General features: G+C 45.0%; 1 protein-coding gene and 1 long non-coding RNA gene across 5 annotated transcripts in view; one reads left to right on the forward strand and one right to left on the reverse strand.

Moving 5' to 3' along the window:
- LOC135902070 (uncharacterized) overlaps nucleotides 1-16,449 on the forward strand; it is a 750,038-nt gene that overhangs the window by 708,726 nt on the left and 24,863 nt on the right. The gene's annotated exons all lie outside the window — the stretch shown is intronic.
- The window catches only part of LOC135902066 (uncharacterized), an 87,554-nt gene that overhangs the window by 14,268 nt on the left and 56,837 nt on the right, over nucleotides 1-16,449 (reverse strand). For 3 of the 4 annotated variants that reach the window (XM_065431970.2, XM_070537074.1, XM_065431969.2), the window contains 3 exons: nucleotides 11,240-11,361; nucleotides 7,234-7,351; nucleotides 2,760-2,927 (listed from right to left, as the gene is read on the reverse strand). In XM_065431970.2, the coding sequence (XP_065288042.1) occupies nucleotides 2,760-2,927; nucleotides 7,234-7,351; nucleotides 11,240-11,361 (408 nt within the window). The remainder of the gene's footprint in view (nucleotides 1-2,759; nucleotides 2,928-7,233; nucleotides 7,352-11,239; nucleotides 11,362-16,449) is intronic. The other variant, XM_065431971.2, reaches the window with a different exon arrangement.

Below are 16,449 nucleotides of genomic sequence, written 5' to 3' on the forward strand. Positions count from 1 at the left end.
CACACCATCGGGTTCTTGAGCGTTTGTGCGATTCAAATATGTTGATATATATATATATATATATATATATATATATATATATATATATATATATATATATATATATATATATATATATATATATATATATATATATATATATATATATCAGAAGAAGACCGTTAAAAGGCCGGCGAGGGCACCATGCTGAGACAGAACGTCACTTTTACGCAGGAGAGCGGGACCCTGTATGTGAACGTTCGCATTAACCTATTTTCTAACATTAACAGTCGTCTTCGATCATTGCTGCACACTGTTGACGTACTTTAGCTTCTTCTTTAATTGTGGCTAGTACAGGACATAATTTATTAAATAATATTTATTGCGCTAATAAATTTCAATTAGAAACTTTCGTTGCTATTTTTTGTGCAAGTGCACTTTCCACGGCTGGAAATAAAAGTATGCATGTTCTTCTAACTGTTCTTCATGAACAGTAGCGTTTGGGCATCGGGTTAAAACGTAAAAGCATTGCATTTTTATTCAGCTCATGTATCCCGTGCTTAGATGGTGTTCAAATCACGTAACATTACTAACAGTTAGCTCACGAACTCCTAGCCTATGTACCGTTTTTGCTCTTGCTCTGAGCACTTCACGTGACGCCCCTACTTTTGAGCGAGATCTTTGTGTTATCCTTTCAGAGCATATTAGAAATGCAATGTTTGCGCAATAATAGGAAACGGAATTTTATTCTATGAGTGTCATTTGCTGACCCAACCTAAAGCCTAGGAGTTACATCAAGTCGCGATATTTGAGCTGTGTGGATCACCGATGATTGCGTTACGTGAGTACCCTCAATGTTATAATAAGCATCAATGTCACTCTGTTTCGTCTGGCCTCTCTGGCCTGTTTTGATACGTTTGGTAAGGAGAGGTCAGGTATTACTCGTGAACATGACGAGCTTACCTTCCTTTTACGGGACTTGAGTCTAAACCGCAATGCCAGTACTTTAAAAAACGTCATGGATATCAAATTAAATTCTGAATCCTTTGTCCAATCTACGAAAGGCTAAGTTCTCTTAACAGTCTGTGCTGACTTTTTGATCCCTCTAGAAGGAAATTACACTCGTTTACTAAATTTTAAGCTGGCCGCCACTCTAGGCTGATCCCTCAAATTGGAAAAAAAATAAATACGCGACATTTCTGCGAACGCACGCCAAAGGAACAAAGATTATTCCTCGATGATGGCAACTGGTTTATGGTTTCCGCCGCTAGCTGCAAGTCCGCACACAATGCGTACTTGCAGTTAAACCTTAACTCGTCATTGCTTGCGTCAACATCGCTGGCTTTGTTGTCACCGATTTCTTCACATAGTACACCGTACTAACTTTCATCTAGAGCCTTCGAGATGCTACATTTTCTAAAATGCTGGCATACTCAGCTCGGCTCGAATTTCATCCCATGCTGACGCCATCCCGTTCACTGTACCAGACAATGAGAAGTAGATATGTCGAAAGAATGTGAAAGTAGACAGATATGTGAACATCTTCCAAGCCACACATTGTTTTGAGCTTGTTCCGCCCTCTCAAATCTTCTAATGTGTCAGTCATATCTCCACTGACATACCTGCTTCTCGTTGTATTCAAACAGTAAAATCAGCAGCCACTTCTTTTGCAGCTTATTGCCTCAACCTTTTCGTGGTCGATTGTGCCTTACGTTTGCGGTAAAACTATATCCTCAAATTTAAGCGATTCACTTATTTCGCTTATTAATAAATAAATGGGTCGACCTGCACTTCGATGAATGCAGTCTTGATAAAAAGTTAGCGATGCTTAAGCAAATGGTATTGGAATTTATGACGTCACGACATGCAGGTGCGAGACGTTTGCCGCAGCGTGGCTATATAGAAATTCGGGGTTCACAACTCGGGTTTCGCATGCCCGAACCACAATGTGATTGTGAGGAAGCCCTACGTGGGGGACCTCCGGAAGAATACTGGCCACCTATAGGGTTTTTTAAGGTGGACCGCAATGGAGCGTATTGGAGCACCATTAAAACGCGGTCATGGCGGCCTGGATTCAACCCGTAAGATTGAGGACAACTGTGCACCCCTACATCCCCTAAGCTACCACACGACAGGTAAAGCGGTATTGACAATTACACTTATGTTTCACCGGTGGCCGGTTTTTCATCGACAAACAAATGTTAAGCGTGATCGCTCGGCGTAGGACGCGCTTGCATGGATTGGAAGTTTCTCGAATGTTATCGATGGTTCTAGCCTTTGTCTCTTGTTACCGAACCTTGTGAATCCTGATTGTATGCGCCTATCTAATTGTGTAGTACTTTCTGGAAGGCTGGTTGCACCAACGATTACGCCGGAACTTTTGACGAGTCGTGTATAAAAGCCGACGCACTTGACCCGCTGGTCAGGTTTGGACGAAGACAGACTGCGCTCGCGGCAGTCATTGGTCTTTGGATGTCAGTTGCCTTTGTGGGCTAAGATGCGCCCAGTAAAAAGTTCGGTTCATGATTTACAGTTTTGTTACCGTGTTCTTCATCGTAACAACAACCTGACAATGTTCTTGTAAAGGAGGACCCATACACGATGGAGCTTGACAGGCTCGTTGATAACGATGTTGAAGTTAGCGACGACATACTTATGCCATTTAGACGAGGGCGAAGCGTCACACGATAACTATGGTGGGAAACTAGCCACCTTGTGGGGAGGGCATAAAGCCTTCTTAGTTGACTTCCACAGGAATCATGCTTTTCGCTGCCACTCACATCGGAAAACCAGCCGGCCTTGTGGAATCGGCATGGAATTTGCTGCAGGGAGTCTCCTTTCACCTTTGCGAGAGAGACACCAGCGAAAATGTCGAGACGGAAGCTGAGTGCCAGGGCGAATTGGACCCTCGGGTGCAGGACACTTGATATGGCACTCACAGCATCAGTCTGAAAGAAAAAGAACGAAAACCTGTCAACTAAAGGTGAAGTACGCGCCTCTCTCTCGAACACACACACACACACACACACACACACACACACACACACACACGCGCGCACACACACACACACACGCACGCACGCACACACACACACACACACACACACACACACACACGCGCGCGCGCACGCACGCACGCACGCACTTATATTAACAGGCAAATTACTAAGTTTCCGGGCAACTGTGCCGCTATTTAAAAAAAATTGCAGGTGGCAGTGCTTTTATAGTGTTTGATAGAGCATTGCTCTAGCAATGCCCTAATTGTTGCGGAGAACCTGAACTTACAAGACGAATGTTGCTTATTAGCTCAAATTCATCCTAACCTCAAAGCACTGCAGTAGACATTCATCCGCAGCCAATGAACTATTTTGTAAGAATAATATTCTGGGCTTGCTTTACACGCCAAAACCGTGATGTTATGATCATGCAATCGTAGTGTGCGACTGCAGATTAATTTGCCGATCTTTAACATGCACCCAAAGAACAGCGCATGGCTGTTTTTTTTTTTGTGACGCCAACGAAATGCGGCTCCCATGGCCTGAATTTGATCTCGCGCCTCTCGACTTACCAGCGCTATGGTAAAACAACTACGCCAGGCATGTAAGCTATTGTCCTACTTTATCAGGATTATCCCGTCGCATCTCTCTCATACATCTTGAACGTTTGCTGAAAAAGCTGCAAGCAGCTTCATATTCTTCAGATACGCACCTCATTTACTTGCACAAGACACGATTGTCCGCGCTAGCCAATATATCACAAAATGAAAACACTTATAGAGCGGCGCTCAAATTTCACATTAGAGAGTATTGCAGTTGTCGGTAATATTTTTCTGTTGCCACAGTTAGCACGTATATTGTGCCAGACACTATGTGTAATCCTTGTTTTATGATATTCAGTCAATCAACCTAATTTATTTTAAGAAATTCGGACTTCAATAGGAATGATTTTCTTTTAAGTGACCTTTCTATAGCCGCGAAGGGCACCACTCTTCAGTTCAGAGCCCCCTACATAGCTGACGTAGAACAAAATATTGCAACGACATATTGTACTTGGCTGCGTGTGCTTCACGGGATGCAGCATAAATATTCACCAAGGGCGAAGTTAATGGCATGGTTAAAAACACGCAAATTTCTAATTCTTGCAGCGTAATCAAGCAGGCTCGGCAGCATGACTAAATTTCATTGACTTACTGCATGATACGAACCCGCTTTTGATAAGGCTTTAGATCTAAAAAAGCCGTCGTTGACCTAAACCACAAAGCGAGTGAAGTTGGACGCTTACAATGCCCTGTCTACAGTGGAGTCCTGTCTAATTGAAGGGGGTTCGAAAACGCTGCCCTAATCGAAACCCTCCCTACAAAAGAACGAAATTATACGGAACCCACGCACTGTATGAAAATACTCGCAACTAAAGCCTTAAGTGCCGTTTGCGTCGCTTGACGTTAAAAGGCGGTGATCTTGACGCCGCCTTTTTAGGCCTTTGGGGGTTTAGTGCCATACGGGAGTAGCGAGTCGACGGTTACCTTAGGTGCATCGCTCGTGATGGTCTACGTAGCACGCCTAACACACAGTGAAACGTGTTGGCTTGAGGCGATGTTGAGCGCCATTCTTCCTAGCCTGGGAGAATGCACCTTCTTACCTCACACGGTGCATCGCATCGTGGCAGAAGTGTAAACTTTTAATTACCATACGGGGCATTACGTGCAGAAGTTCCAATCTGATTATGTGGGACGCGGTAGAGGGGCACTGCGGATTAATCTATTTCACGTGGATTTATTTAATGTGCACCCAAGTCTACGTACGAGAGCACTTTGTCACTTCGAGCAGGTCAAAACGCGGCTGCAGTGGTTGTAAGGGAACCCGTGGCCTCGAGCAACGCCATAGCCACAAAGCTACGGCGGCGGGTACAGAAGCGTTGATTAAGACGGGCGGCTGCTTTCCTGGTGTGCGATGTGAGGCGATGCGAGGCGAGATTGCAGTTTTGTGTCTGAGCACCTTCTGTTACTTGTCCACTTGAGAAGGTAGCCACTGTGTTTAATTGTAGAAATACCAGTAACGTACCGTTTCTGCTACTTGAGTTTGACTTTGAATTTAATGTTTCCGTTTTGTCCGCAACTGCTGCCGTGTGTAGCAGTGGCGTTACCTTGTTTTCCTACATACTCTTCTATCGCCTGCGCTTCTTGCATGCATGCGAGCTGCCACGAGACACAACTTCACTCGTTTTGTGTCTGCGCCGGTTCTACCCTTACCCTCTCCCTACCTCCTACCTAGCATTCTATCTTCCTCACCTTTATAGGCTATTTCACATTAATACAAAATCAAGCGCTGTAACTTCTGCACTGTTTTGGCGGGGGACCCACGGATAATTTCTGCAGTCGGGAGGATATTGCGGTGACACCCAGGGAGCTCCCGAGATCATTTGCGGCGACGCGATGGAAAGAAAGGTCAAAACAGTTTCTCACGTCAGCTTTTCTCTTTACCGCTCTCCTGCCATGTATATACATGTTCTGTACAACTCCCCGACGTCGCGCGCAAGCCAGCAACAGCAGCACTACCAATGAAAAAGTCGAAGGAAAAGGCAAAGAAAGCTAGGCTTTCAGAGAAAGAAAAAAGAAAAACAAAAAAAGAAAAATATAAATTCCACGACTCTTTTTCTTGCCGGATATCGCGTCACTTCTGCTTCATATTCTTATTCCGATGGAAGGGTCCTCTCTTGACATAGATGACGCTGAACGCCATAAACTGCCGATTGAACCGTAATTTCCTGAATGCATGGGCATCTATGAAAGCTTTGTATACTACGTACACATGTGCACTGGATGCTGTGCGACGTTTTACTACCTTCATCACCGGCGCAGGTGAAACCGTTTTTAGTGTGGCTTTCGTTCTTTGTGTCCGAGTGTCTTATTCCTCACTAACACACTGCAATAATTCAACACTTACAACACGACAACCTCAACCTTAGCTCTTCTTGTTTTAAACATTTCTGTGCCTGAATACATATGCCATCGTTGCTTTACATATATCGCATGACATAGGCGTAGGTACGCAGGACTTTTAACCTCTCACTCGCAGATGATGTCACAATTCACGTTTCTCACTCGCTTCTCACGCCCAGTACCTATGTACAACGTAAGGTATCGGTATATCGTAAAGTAGCGTGGTCGAATCGAAAACCACGAGTTCACCACGTATGATCGTCGTCATAGTCCTCATCTTGCTGCCGTCGTCACACACACACTGGATTCACACACATAAGTGCTGGTCTTACGAAAAAAGAAAACGTTTGTTCATCTGGCAACGCTTCGCGGAACCCCAAAGGGTGCTTGATAGACGGCTATACGCAAAACGCTTCCCGGAACATTGATCTGCACAGTGTGTGAGACCCAGCGCCAGCGTGCGTGACAGCACCCCGTTCATTGTATAGAAACAATTGGTGATGACCCTTTCATGATCTTAAAGGAAAAAGAAAACGCAAGTCTCTGTACGAAGCTCGGATACACCAAAGCATATAGAAACAACCAGGTATGGAGAAGAATATGCGCCAGATATAGTGAAACGTATGGCCAGTCTTCGGTATGTGTCGAACGGTGCAAGACAGCTAGAATATCTAGCTAGAACACGCATACGCAGCTCTGCTGTCCTTGATGTATAAACTCGCCAAGATAAGCGTACGACTGTGACGATATTTTTCTTCCCCAGTCTAGTGTTCTACGTAACTGCGTGGTTCAGTTTTATGCATTTGTTAAAACAACGTCATTCAGAGTGTTTTTCAAGCGGTTGCGAATGAACTTTCTGTAGTTATAGGTCGGTGCGTGCAATTTATGTGCTAATTTTGTAATTTTTAGCGTCTCTATGCGCATCTTCTGTTCAATAACACACTTGTGCTTATCTGCCGCTTATTTGCTTTTGCAGAATGGTTACGATGTACCATATTGATGTCCTTACTTTGAAATTTCAGCTGTGAATTCTTTTGAAACTTAATTTTGTTGTCACAATAATGATTGAGCTAACATTGCATATCAGCACATTCAAAGCTGATATTTCTACGCGAATTAACAGAACGTTTTCACGAGTAGGCCATTTGCGCTAAAATAAGGAAGCATGGGATCATGCAGCCAGCAATTTATATTGAAGAGCACTTTGAAATATTGCCTATGAATGGTTGTAGAACTTACTCGGAAGTTCTAGAAATGCGTTTCAAAAGCTCCTAAGTTCAATACACGCAGAAGTTAAAATCTTGATAGCGACCCACCATTGTTGATTCGTTGCTCTGAGGGAGGCAGCGGTTGTCCCAAGCAGAAGATGGGTAAACTTGGAGTACCCTTTCATTCGTTATGGTCACGATAATTACAACGTTCAGGTGCGTGATGCTGCAAAAAAACAAGTACTCCGTCATCTATCCTATAAGAGAACATTTATATGGCACCATGCAATACTAATGCGACGTTCTACAGATGTTAAAGCGTTAAGTAATTTTTTTTTTTACTTTTTACACAAAGCACGCGAATCTTGACACACAACGTACATACTTCGTGAACCGTGGAAACTGCAACAATATTTTTTAGAAATGTTTGAGAAAGCTCGTTTGGAACAATCCGAAACGAACATGTGCATTTAATATAGTAATGACACCATGTGAAATTATGACTGAAAAGGTAGGCGCACGCATCGCTATCAGGTAGCACTAGAATTGCAATGACGGGCGATAAAATTGGCATAGTAGTGTTTTGTAGCAGCTGGTCTTAGTACGGTCCCTGAGTTCGTACGTGAACAGCTTCCTGGGCTGGGGTGTTACCAGTTTGGTATCGATTTCTCGGCCACATGGCAGACACTGTCTATGGGTCGGGTGACGTTTGTAAAATCCTTTGCATCATGGCATCAGCTTTCCATGAGTTGCCGGATGTCATCAACCGAGTATGAAATCAGCCGCACAGTATTCTTGTCCGCATGGCGCGAATAGAATGCTGCTTTGTAGGGTCACGTGCGTTGACAAAGCTTGTTGTAACAATTTCCTGAACGCTGGGACAACGTTTTTTTTTTTTTGTGAGGGAATTCACATATGAACAATGCGAGAGATAACTTCTAAGAAAGAGGAGATAGCAGCCACGCAGCAAACAGAACGGCAAAATTCTACTCAGTGTACGAGCTGATATACCGGCGGCCAATAAAGCACAAAGTGTAGCTTTACCTCATGCTGCAGAGCTCTAAGAAGTGTTGTATTTAGACCTGTAGCAAATCACTCTGCTTTTATCGAGTTCGCTGGAATAAAACAGTACTCTTTGGAGTATTTGATGAATACCTACATATTGATGGTTATGAGTAAGGCGGGTCCTCTGACGCGTACGTAAATATGCGGCGGACGGAAGGGCAAAACCACTTGCTCTATGCCCTGAAGAGAAGGAAGCGTTAGGAGGAGAACATCTAAAACAATCAAGTGAGCAAATGCTGATCACACTATGGCTCGGCATTAAAAAATCGCCACTCAAGACGCATTCCTTTAGTGCGTCCAGACAGCAATAGTTTGAAGCTCAATTGCCCTCAGCACTAGGGGTTCTGCGGTTTCAACACTGGAAAAAAGTAACTGTTACACTTTTATGTTTCAGCCCTGCTGACGCACCCCTCAATATCTCTGATTTTGTTATCTTATTTCTAGCTCCATTGTCAAGTAGCGGAAGAATGTACTGAGTGTAGCTTTTGAAGGATAATGGCGGCGCTACTTTTTGTTACTTGAAAGTAGTTTCTCTAACCTGGTTAACCCATTCTGTTTCTTCGAGGTCTTATTTGATACAGATTTGGATGAACGTACAATTAGACGTAGTGCATAACATGGATGCATACACTCCTGCGTTGACTAGAGAGTTTCTCTACAGAACATACACTCTTTGCCTTGCTAGGTTAATCAGCGTGGCCTTGGTCTTTGCGCCGTAAGCCTAAAATCTACGATTGAATTTCGACCAGTTGCCTTCACCCAAAAAGATCACGTTCTCGTGACGCTTGAGGCAGAATGAACGTTGCCATCCGCCGCCATGGTCTGTGAGTGGTGCCGTTGGCTAACACTCCCAGGGTTCTTCTAGGTGGGGTTTGTTCCCCACCTTCGGCAAGTTGTTTTTTCATCCGCTTTCATTTCCAATAATTTATCGTTTCCTTATTTCATTTATTCAGCACAAGTAATTTCCCCTATGTGGTCCTTGGTGTCGCTGTTTGTTGGCTTGAGATGATATTACCATTGCATTTTGGAGCTTAAGGTACTTCACCGTTTGCTGCTAATCTTATATAGCGTAGAACCGTCCAATATGCTTTGGAAATCGCATGGATACGTTTATTGCTGCTCTTAATTGTTCCCAATGTATGAGCTTGAATACATATAGCAAACACAGTGAATAAGATTGGAGAGATTAGGTATACCTGTCTGACTTCCTGCTAAGTGACCACCGATTCATCTTTTATGAATAAATTTAGTTGTTGAACCATCCACGAAGATGTTGAGTATACCAGGTGTCCTTACTTAGGCTATACGGAATTAAAAAATAAGAGCACCTGCCGCAGATAGCAAAATTTTAGCCCTTCAGCTAGATTACTCTAAAACGTGGTGATTACTTGCACGTAAAATTGAAATAGTAATGTACTTACTAAAAAAATTCACTAGTCAAGATTTAATTCTTTGCTTTACTACGTGTATTGCTATTTACCAATTGTAGCCGGTGAGGGTGCAAGCCGTATCCACTTTGAACGAAGTCTCAGGAGGCCACCAGTATCGAGATGTCCATTCCCAAAGTGTGCGACCATATACATGGGCGTTCCGTTTACTTTTACGCTTCAAGGAATACAACTGTGGTTTTTTAAAAGGTAAGTGGAACAACAGTGCGTTTTAACAAGAAGCTTCATATCGCATGTCAACACCCATGTGAGCCTTAGAATTCATTCCAAGTGGATACGGCTAGCACCCTCGCCTGCTACATTACGTAAATTGCTGTACGTGCCGTAAAGCAAATAGTACAAGGGTAGGTAGATCATTTTTGTCAATGAATCGATTATGCTTCGTCATTTCTCGTGCGACTTATGTCCCACCACGTCAAAAAATCCAGCTCAAACTCTAGAATAGCCACGTCCAATACAGATGATATTCAACATTCTATACGTTCTAAAAAAAGCACCCGGAAATCACGCGTGGTTATTCTGTTTCTAACCACACAATACATCGATGTCTTCAAATAGATTTTTGGGGGATAGAAATTATATGGACACTCCAAGCACTCTTCTGCCGTCTGCATCGGCATCACCGCGATGCTTCGTATAAAATTCAAGGGCGAAGCATCGATGCCACGCGCCGTATACTGTGTGTGCGAGTGAAAGCGTGCGAGGGTTAGCCGACGATGGTGGCTCAATCCCGCGCGCGCGCCTTCTTCCGTCCTGCGCAAGGTGTCGGTGGGGGGGGGGGGGGCGGCGTTCTACTCTATCGGCTGTTGCGTATGGCGTGGCCCCTCGGGCTCTATCTTGAAAAAGATCTGCGATGCGAACAGAGTGGACCACCTTCTGATAGTTTCGTGCGCGATGAGTTTTCGCCGCTTAGTTCGCGTAGAAGCGAGAGACAGCGCGAAGGTCACTTCGATCGCTGCGGCTGCTGCGCGTGCTCACACCACCGCTATGACAGTGGTTACCCGCACTCATCGAGTGCGATGTCTTCATGCTTGCTTCTATGCGCTGACACCATGATCGTTATTTTTCTTGTTAAACGAATGTTTCCAAGTTTATATGACCGATGAATCTAGAATCCTTACTTCGTACTGCTATTTTTTCATCTGCTATCACAATCGAAGCTACGCCTTTCTGGCGAAGCTGCCACTGCTTTTTGTTTAAATACAAAATATGTTTTGAGGGCTTTGCACTTTATTCCAAGTGCAGCAAATAATATTACGAATATTTCTTTTCTAGACGATCCCATTGTGGGAGAGGCGGGCGGAAAATTTTCAGCACCTTACGTAATATGTCAACTGTAGGAATTTAATGCAGAGTACCGCACAATTATTGTGCAATCATTGCTTTACATTGATGAAACTATAACATGCAGACAAAGGTGGCTTACGGGTAACGGAAGACTTATTTTTATGTTATGGCCATATTGCAAATAGTTGTTTTGTCGCCAGTGTCCCACGCTAATTAAGCGTGGCTAGTCAAACATTGTAAGTCGGTAAACTCTGAAGGGATATTTGCGCAGAAGTTCAGCTGAGCTAGAAAGCTTTAATAGAAATGTCCCATACCGGTTCAGCAGCTCAAGCTGCTCCCTAAATGTAACCGGCGGGACGAGGCCTGGACTGAAAGCAAGGAAGTTCTTTATTTTGCCCTGGTCCACACCAGTGTCCCGCAATATCCCGGAAAATTCCTGCAAGGCAGAGAAAAATCAACATCACCTAATGAAGCTGCGGTGTCCAAGAAGTTCATTGTGCTAAGTCAGATACCGGCTTTGTATGAATACCTTAGTTCAATAGCAGTCGCGTGCCCGCGGGCACGATTTCGCTTGCTCTAAATGCGGTAGTCACATGAACGTATTACGTAACCTCGGTCACGAGAAGACTGTTAGGAAACTCGGGAGGTGGTAGGGCCATGCGCGAAATCCGCTAAAGGTGAAACACTGAAAGAATACTCCAAACTACGGCCAGTAGACAGGGTGTCCCAACTATCATGGACCAAGATTTAAATATATGCGAATGCCATGTACCTAGACAGAACCAAGGTAATGTTTGCCATCGCTTGGAGATACACTATTTCTTGCAATCCGCCTACTTAAATGACTAGTCCTAATTATGTATTTATCAAACACTATAATTAGATGAAAAGTGTAAATGAGAAAATTGTTGGCCAAGATGACGAACTCCGGTACAGCTTTCTGTTGCTCAATACGTGCTACATAAAAATGTTCTTTCGAAGGTGAAAGAAGCCCGCGAATACACGCAAAGTCCCTTGAGGGCCAAGCCGCGCTGCAATTTTATTTTTTATAGTTGATTATTTGAGACTAATTATCTAACCAAAGGAAACTCAAAAAATAATTTGAGTAACTCCGAGTGATGGCAAGCAATATCATCTTGTTTCTGTCCAGCTACGTGCCATGTGTATATTTTTAAATCTTGGTTCATGATAGTTCGTAAGCCATGTGTAACGGCGCCATAGCGAGCTTTAGATGCAGTTTTATGTACCTGAAGTGCTGAAAATGTCGGAAACCACCAGATACGGCGGTTATCAAAGCCTTGCGCTGCTTTGGCCAAACGGAAGCTGTAATAAATAATTGTTTTATTTCGCGGTACTATCTGTAAACCACAACCTGTTCGCTGCTTGTACTAAAGCGCGTACGAATGGCGCGTGCATTTAGGACAGTTATCCTATGATAGCTTGAAAATCCGGACTGCTTGTGTCAAGGTGTCAAGAGAGAGATAGCAGATAGGCTGGAAAAAGTCTGCAAGTCATTGAAGAATCGGTGGCTGTGTCGCACGATAGGGCGCCGCTACACGAGTTGAACGTTAACCTTAGGGCAAATATCATGGTCTAAATCTAAGGCTTCCGTCAAGACTTCAAGACCTTAGACTTCTGTCAAGCAAAGGACCAGGCAGGATTCCGTAAAGGCTACTCAACAATAGATCATATTCACACTATCAATCAGGTGATAGAGAATTGTGCGGAATATAACCAACCCTTACATATAGCTTTCATTGATTACGAGAAAGCATTTGATTCTGTCGAAACCTCAGCAGTCATGGAGGCATTGCGGAATCAGGGTGTAGACGAGCCATATGTAAAAACACTGAAAAATATCTATAGCGGCTCCACAGCCACCATAGTCCTCCATAAAGAAAGCAACAAAATCCCAATAAAGAAAGGCGTCAGGCAGGGAGATGCGATCTCTCCAATGCTATTCACAGCGTGTTTACAGGAGGTATTCAGAGACCTGGATTGGGAAGAACTGGGGTAAAAGTTAATCGAGAATACCGTAGTAACTTGCGATTCGCTGATGATATTGCCTTGCTTAGTAACTCAGGGGACCAACTGCAATGCATGCTCACTGACCTGGAGAAGCAAAGTAGAAGAGTTGGTCTAAACATTAATCTGCAGAAAACTAAAGTAATGTTTAACAGTCTCGGAAGAGAACAGCAGTTTACAATAGGCAGCGAGGCACTGGAAGTCGTAAGGGAATACATCTACTTAGGGTAGGTAGTGACTGCAGATCCGGATCATGAGACAGAAATAATCAGAAGAATAAGAATGGGCTGGGGTGCGTTTGGCAGGCATTCTCAGATCATGAACAGCAGGTTGCCATTATCCCTCAAGAGAAAAGTGTATAATAGCTGTGTCTTACCAGTACTCACCTACGGGGCAGAAACCTGGAGGCTTACGAAAAGGGTTCTACTGAAATTGAGGACGACGCAACGAGCTATGGAAAGAAGAATGATAGGTGTAACGTTATGGGATAAGAAAAGAGCAGATTGGGTGAAGGAACAAACGCGAGTTAATGACATCTTAGTTGAAATCAAGAAAAAGAAATGGGCATGGGCAGGACATGTAATGAGGAGGGAAGATAACCGATGGTCATTAAGGGTTACGGACTGGATTCCAAGGGAAGGGAAGCGTAGCAGGGGACGGCAGAAAGTTAGGTGGGCGGATGAGATTAAGAAGTTTGCAGGGATGGCATGGCCACAATTAGTACATGACCGGGGTTGTTGGAGAAATATGGGAGAGGCCTTTGCCCTGCAGTGGGCGTAACCAGGCTGATGATGATGATGATGATGAAATATCTTGGTTCGTCCGTTTCCGCAGAATTTGCACCCCGTGCACAATGTAGGGAGGTGGGTCGCGAGAGCTAGGGCTTTGTTGCGAGAGGCAAAGGATCAGGAGGAGGAGTCTGCTTTTGTTGGCGCCGCATGGAATAATGGTAAAAATGCTTATTCGGTGGTGGTGGTAGATGGCAAAGGGAGCGTTAGAAATGCTGCTTCCATTTATACCAAAGATCCGGGGGTTGCCGAACAGGTGGCTATTGCTCTAGCACTAATTTATTCAAGAAGGGTTTTGGTGTTTAGTGACTCGCGATCTGCGATTAAAGCCTTCTCGAGAGGACTTGTTGCGGAACCGGCTAAGAGACTGTTGCAGGGTAGGGATATCACTTCGCATACCGTTACTTGGTTCCCGGCGCACATGGGGACAGTGGAGGGAGCCCCGCGTAACCTCAACGAGGTGGCGCACAGGGAGGCATGAGGATTAGTGTGCCGTGTACTCCCTGAGGGGGCTGGATCTCGCCGCTCCTGAGTACAGGGGCCAGCTGTTAACCTACAACGAAATCACCTAGCACTATTACCTAAGGCTCAGGGCATTCCCCCTGCCACATTATAAATTAAATAGGCCACAGGCGGTTACATTAAGGCTTCTGCAGACACGTACGTACCCTAATCCGGTCATCATGAACAAAATTAATCCGGACTACGGGGTTTCACTCTATTGTAGTAAGTGTGGGGGTTTGCTCGATTTAGAACACATGCTTTGGCGCTGCTTGGCGTTGGCTGGTGATGGTTCTCGAGGAGAACAGTGGTGGCAGTGGATGCTGCACAGTGAAGTGTGGCGGACCAACTCAGGACTGTCCAGAGGGCCCGTGTGACGGCAGAGGGGCTCGGCCTCTCTGTACCGACATGGGAGCGGCCCACATCAGTCCCAGACTGGTCCCTCAGGACCTAAATAAAGTTATTCATACCATACCATACCAAACGAGTACTCTTACTGCTGCGCCCACATGTCTTAGAGCAAAGGTGTGCTTAGTCCGTTTGTCATTGCACACGTCATGTCTCTGAATTGAGGGTTATTCGGTGTGTTGTGGGGCTCGAGGTGCCTGCGCCTCGTCTCCCAAGCTAGCGCGTTCTGCTTAACTCAATCTCCGTCAAACGCCGCCTTAACGGCAACATGACGGACACGTCTAGCGCGCCGCGGCTAATTTCCTGTGCAAACCGTGCTTCTCCGTCCTAAGGTAGAATCACCCTGCGAGCAAGCGTCACCGGTAGGACGGTCTGGCGGTCTAGTTGGCTCATAGCTTTAGACGTTTCTTATACCTGCGGGAAAAAAACGTGGGCACAAGAAACAAACACGCGCCACACCACGAGGGCAGACTGCCGACTGTTTGTTTTTTGGAAAGCAAGCAACATACATGTATTTCATTTGGCAATTTGTGCACATAACCGCATTGTCACTCTCAGATGCGCCGGAAAACGTAAAAACGTAAAAGACTATCTGCCTCGTAACAACATATGCAAGATTGCGACAGGTCATCACCGAAAAAATCCTGAGCCATTCTTACTGCGTCGTAAAAGAGGGAGAGATAATATTGAAAAAAAAAACTGAAAGGGACCGCGAGTATTTTTCCTGCTACCATGACATATGCTAAACCTTGTTATTATTTGTAATCAATTCTGTATTTTGTTCTGCAACCGTTCTTTGCTTGCTGCTTGTATACCTCCTTATTATAGCCTACTGTTGCTTTGAGATGTCAACTATAGTAACTGTTCTTGTACATGAGATCCCCATACAGTCTTTAACTATGAGTCCTCCACCTGCATACTAAATACTTTTATTGTGACTCAACTTCTAACAATAAATTCTGATTCTGGTGTGGAGGAAATGGATATGGCACTTAACAAATATTAGATTCGTCGAACGATCCCACCGCTGTTACCAGTTGTAGGAGATGTCGGACGATCTCGCCGCTGCTACCATATGTAAGATTTGGAGCCGTGGTTGAAGGACGATGGGAGGAACTTGGGGCGACAGGACTAAGGCGAACAGGGTTTTTTTACATTATTTACAGTTGAAACAAGACATACATCGACAATCTAGCGTGACTCCCAAATGGAGCCCGCAAGACGAAGCATACAGCAATTGAGCACACAGCTCACGAGTGCATTTCGAGCACCGAGCACGACGACGAGCACAATCTAGCAGCCGACAGTCGCTGCTTATAAACACTTGGTCCCACCTTGATTCCAAGGGGACGGAAACGTTCGTCCAGTCATTGTAAACACGCCGCTTCTCCCCGGGATGGCTTACACACACACAAACACACACACACACACACACTGTTGCAATCGCATCGCTGGCACGAGTTGTTGCAAATGGGTCGCAAGCCCCAAGGGTAGCGTTGGCCTGGCGGCCTGGGGCACAGCTGGAAGCATCCGAATTTCCCGGAAAAGGATCAGTCGACTGCTAACAGAACAACTTGTTTATTTTAGCATCGCAAAAGAGCGGCCGGTCCTGTCCACCAAAGTGGAGAGACGGGAGAGCACGTTACTCAACAGAAGAAATCGGAGCCTCTCTCTTGGCGTCCGGGGGCAGCTGCTTTTACACTCTCGGAGTTGAGGGCAAGAAGGAACGTCTCGGGATGCGGCCACGTGACGGCGGTGCTCAGGCATGTTGAGACTAGAAGGTGACGCATCCGCCGGTCCAG

This window comes from Dermacentor albipictus, chromosome 4, assembly GCF_038994185.2.
Source record: "Dermacentor albipictus isolate Rhodes 1998 colony chromosome 4, USDA_Dalb.pri_finalv2, whole genome shotgun sequence".
NCBI classification, from domain to species: domain Eukaryota; kingdom Metazoa; phylum Arthropoda; class Arachnida; order Ixodida; family Ixodidae; genus Dermacentor; species Dermacentor albipictus.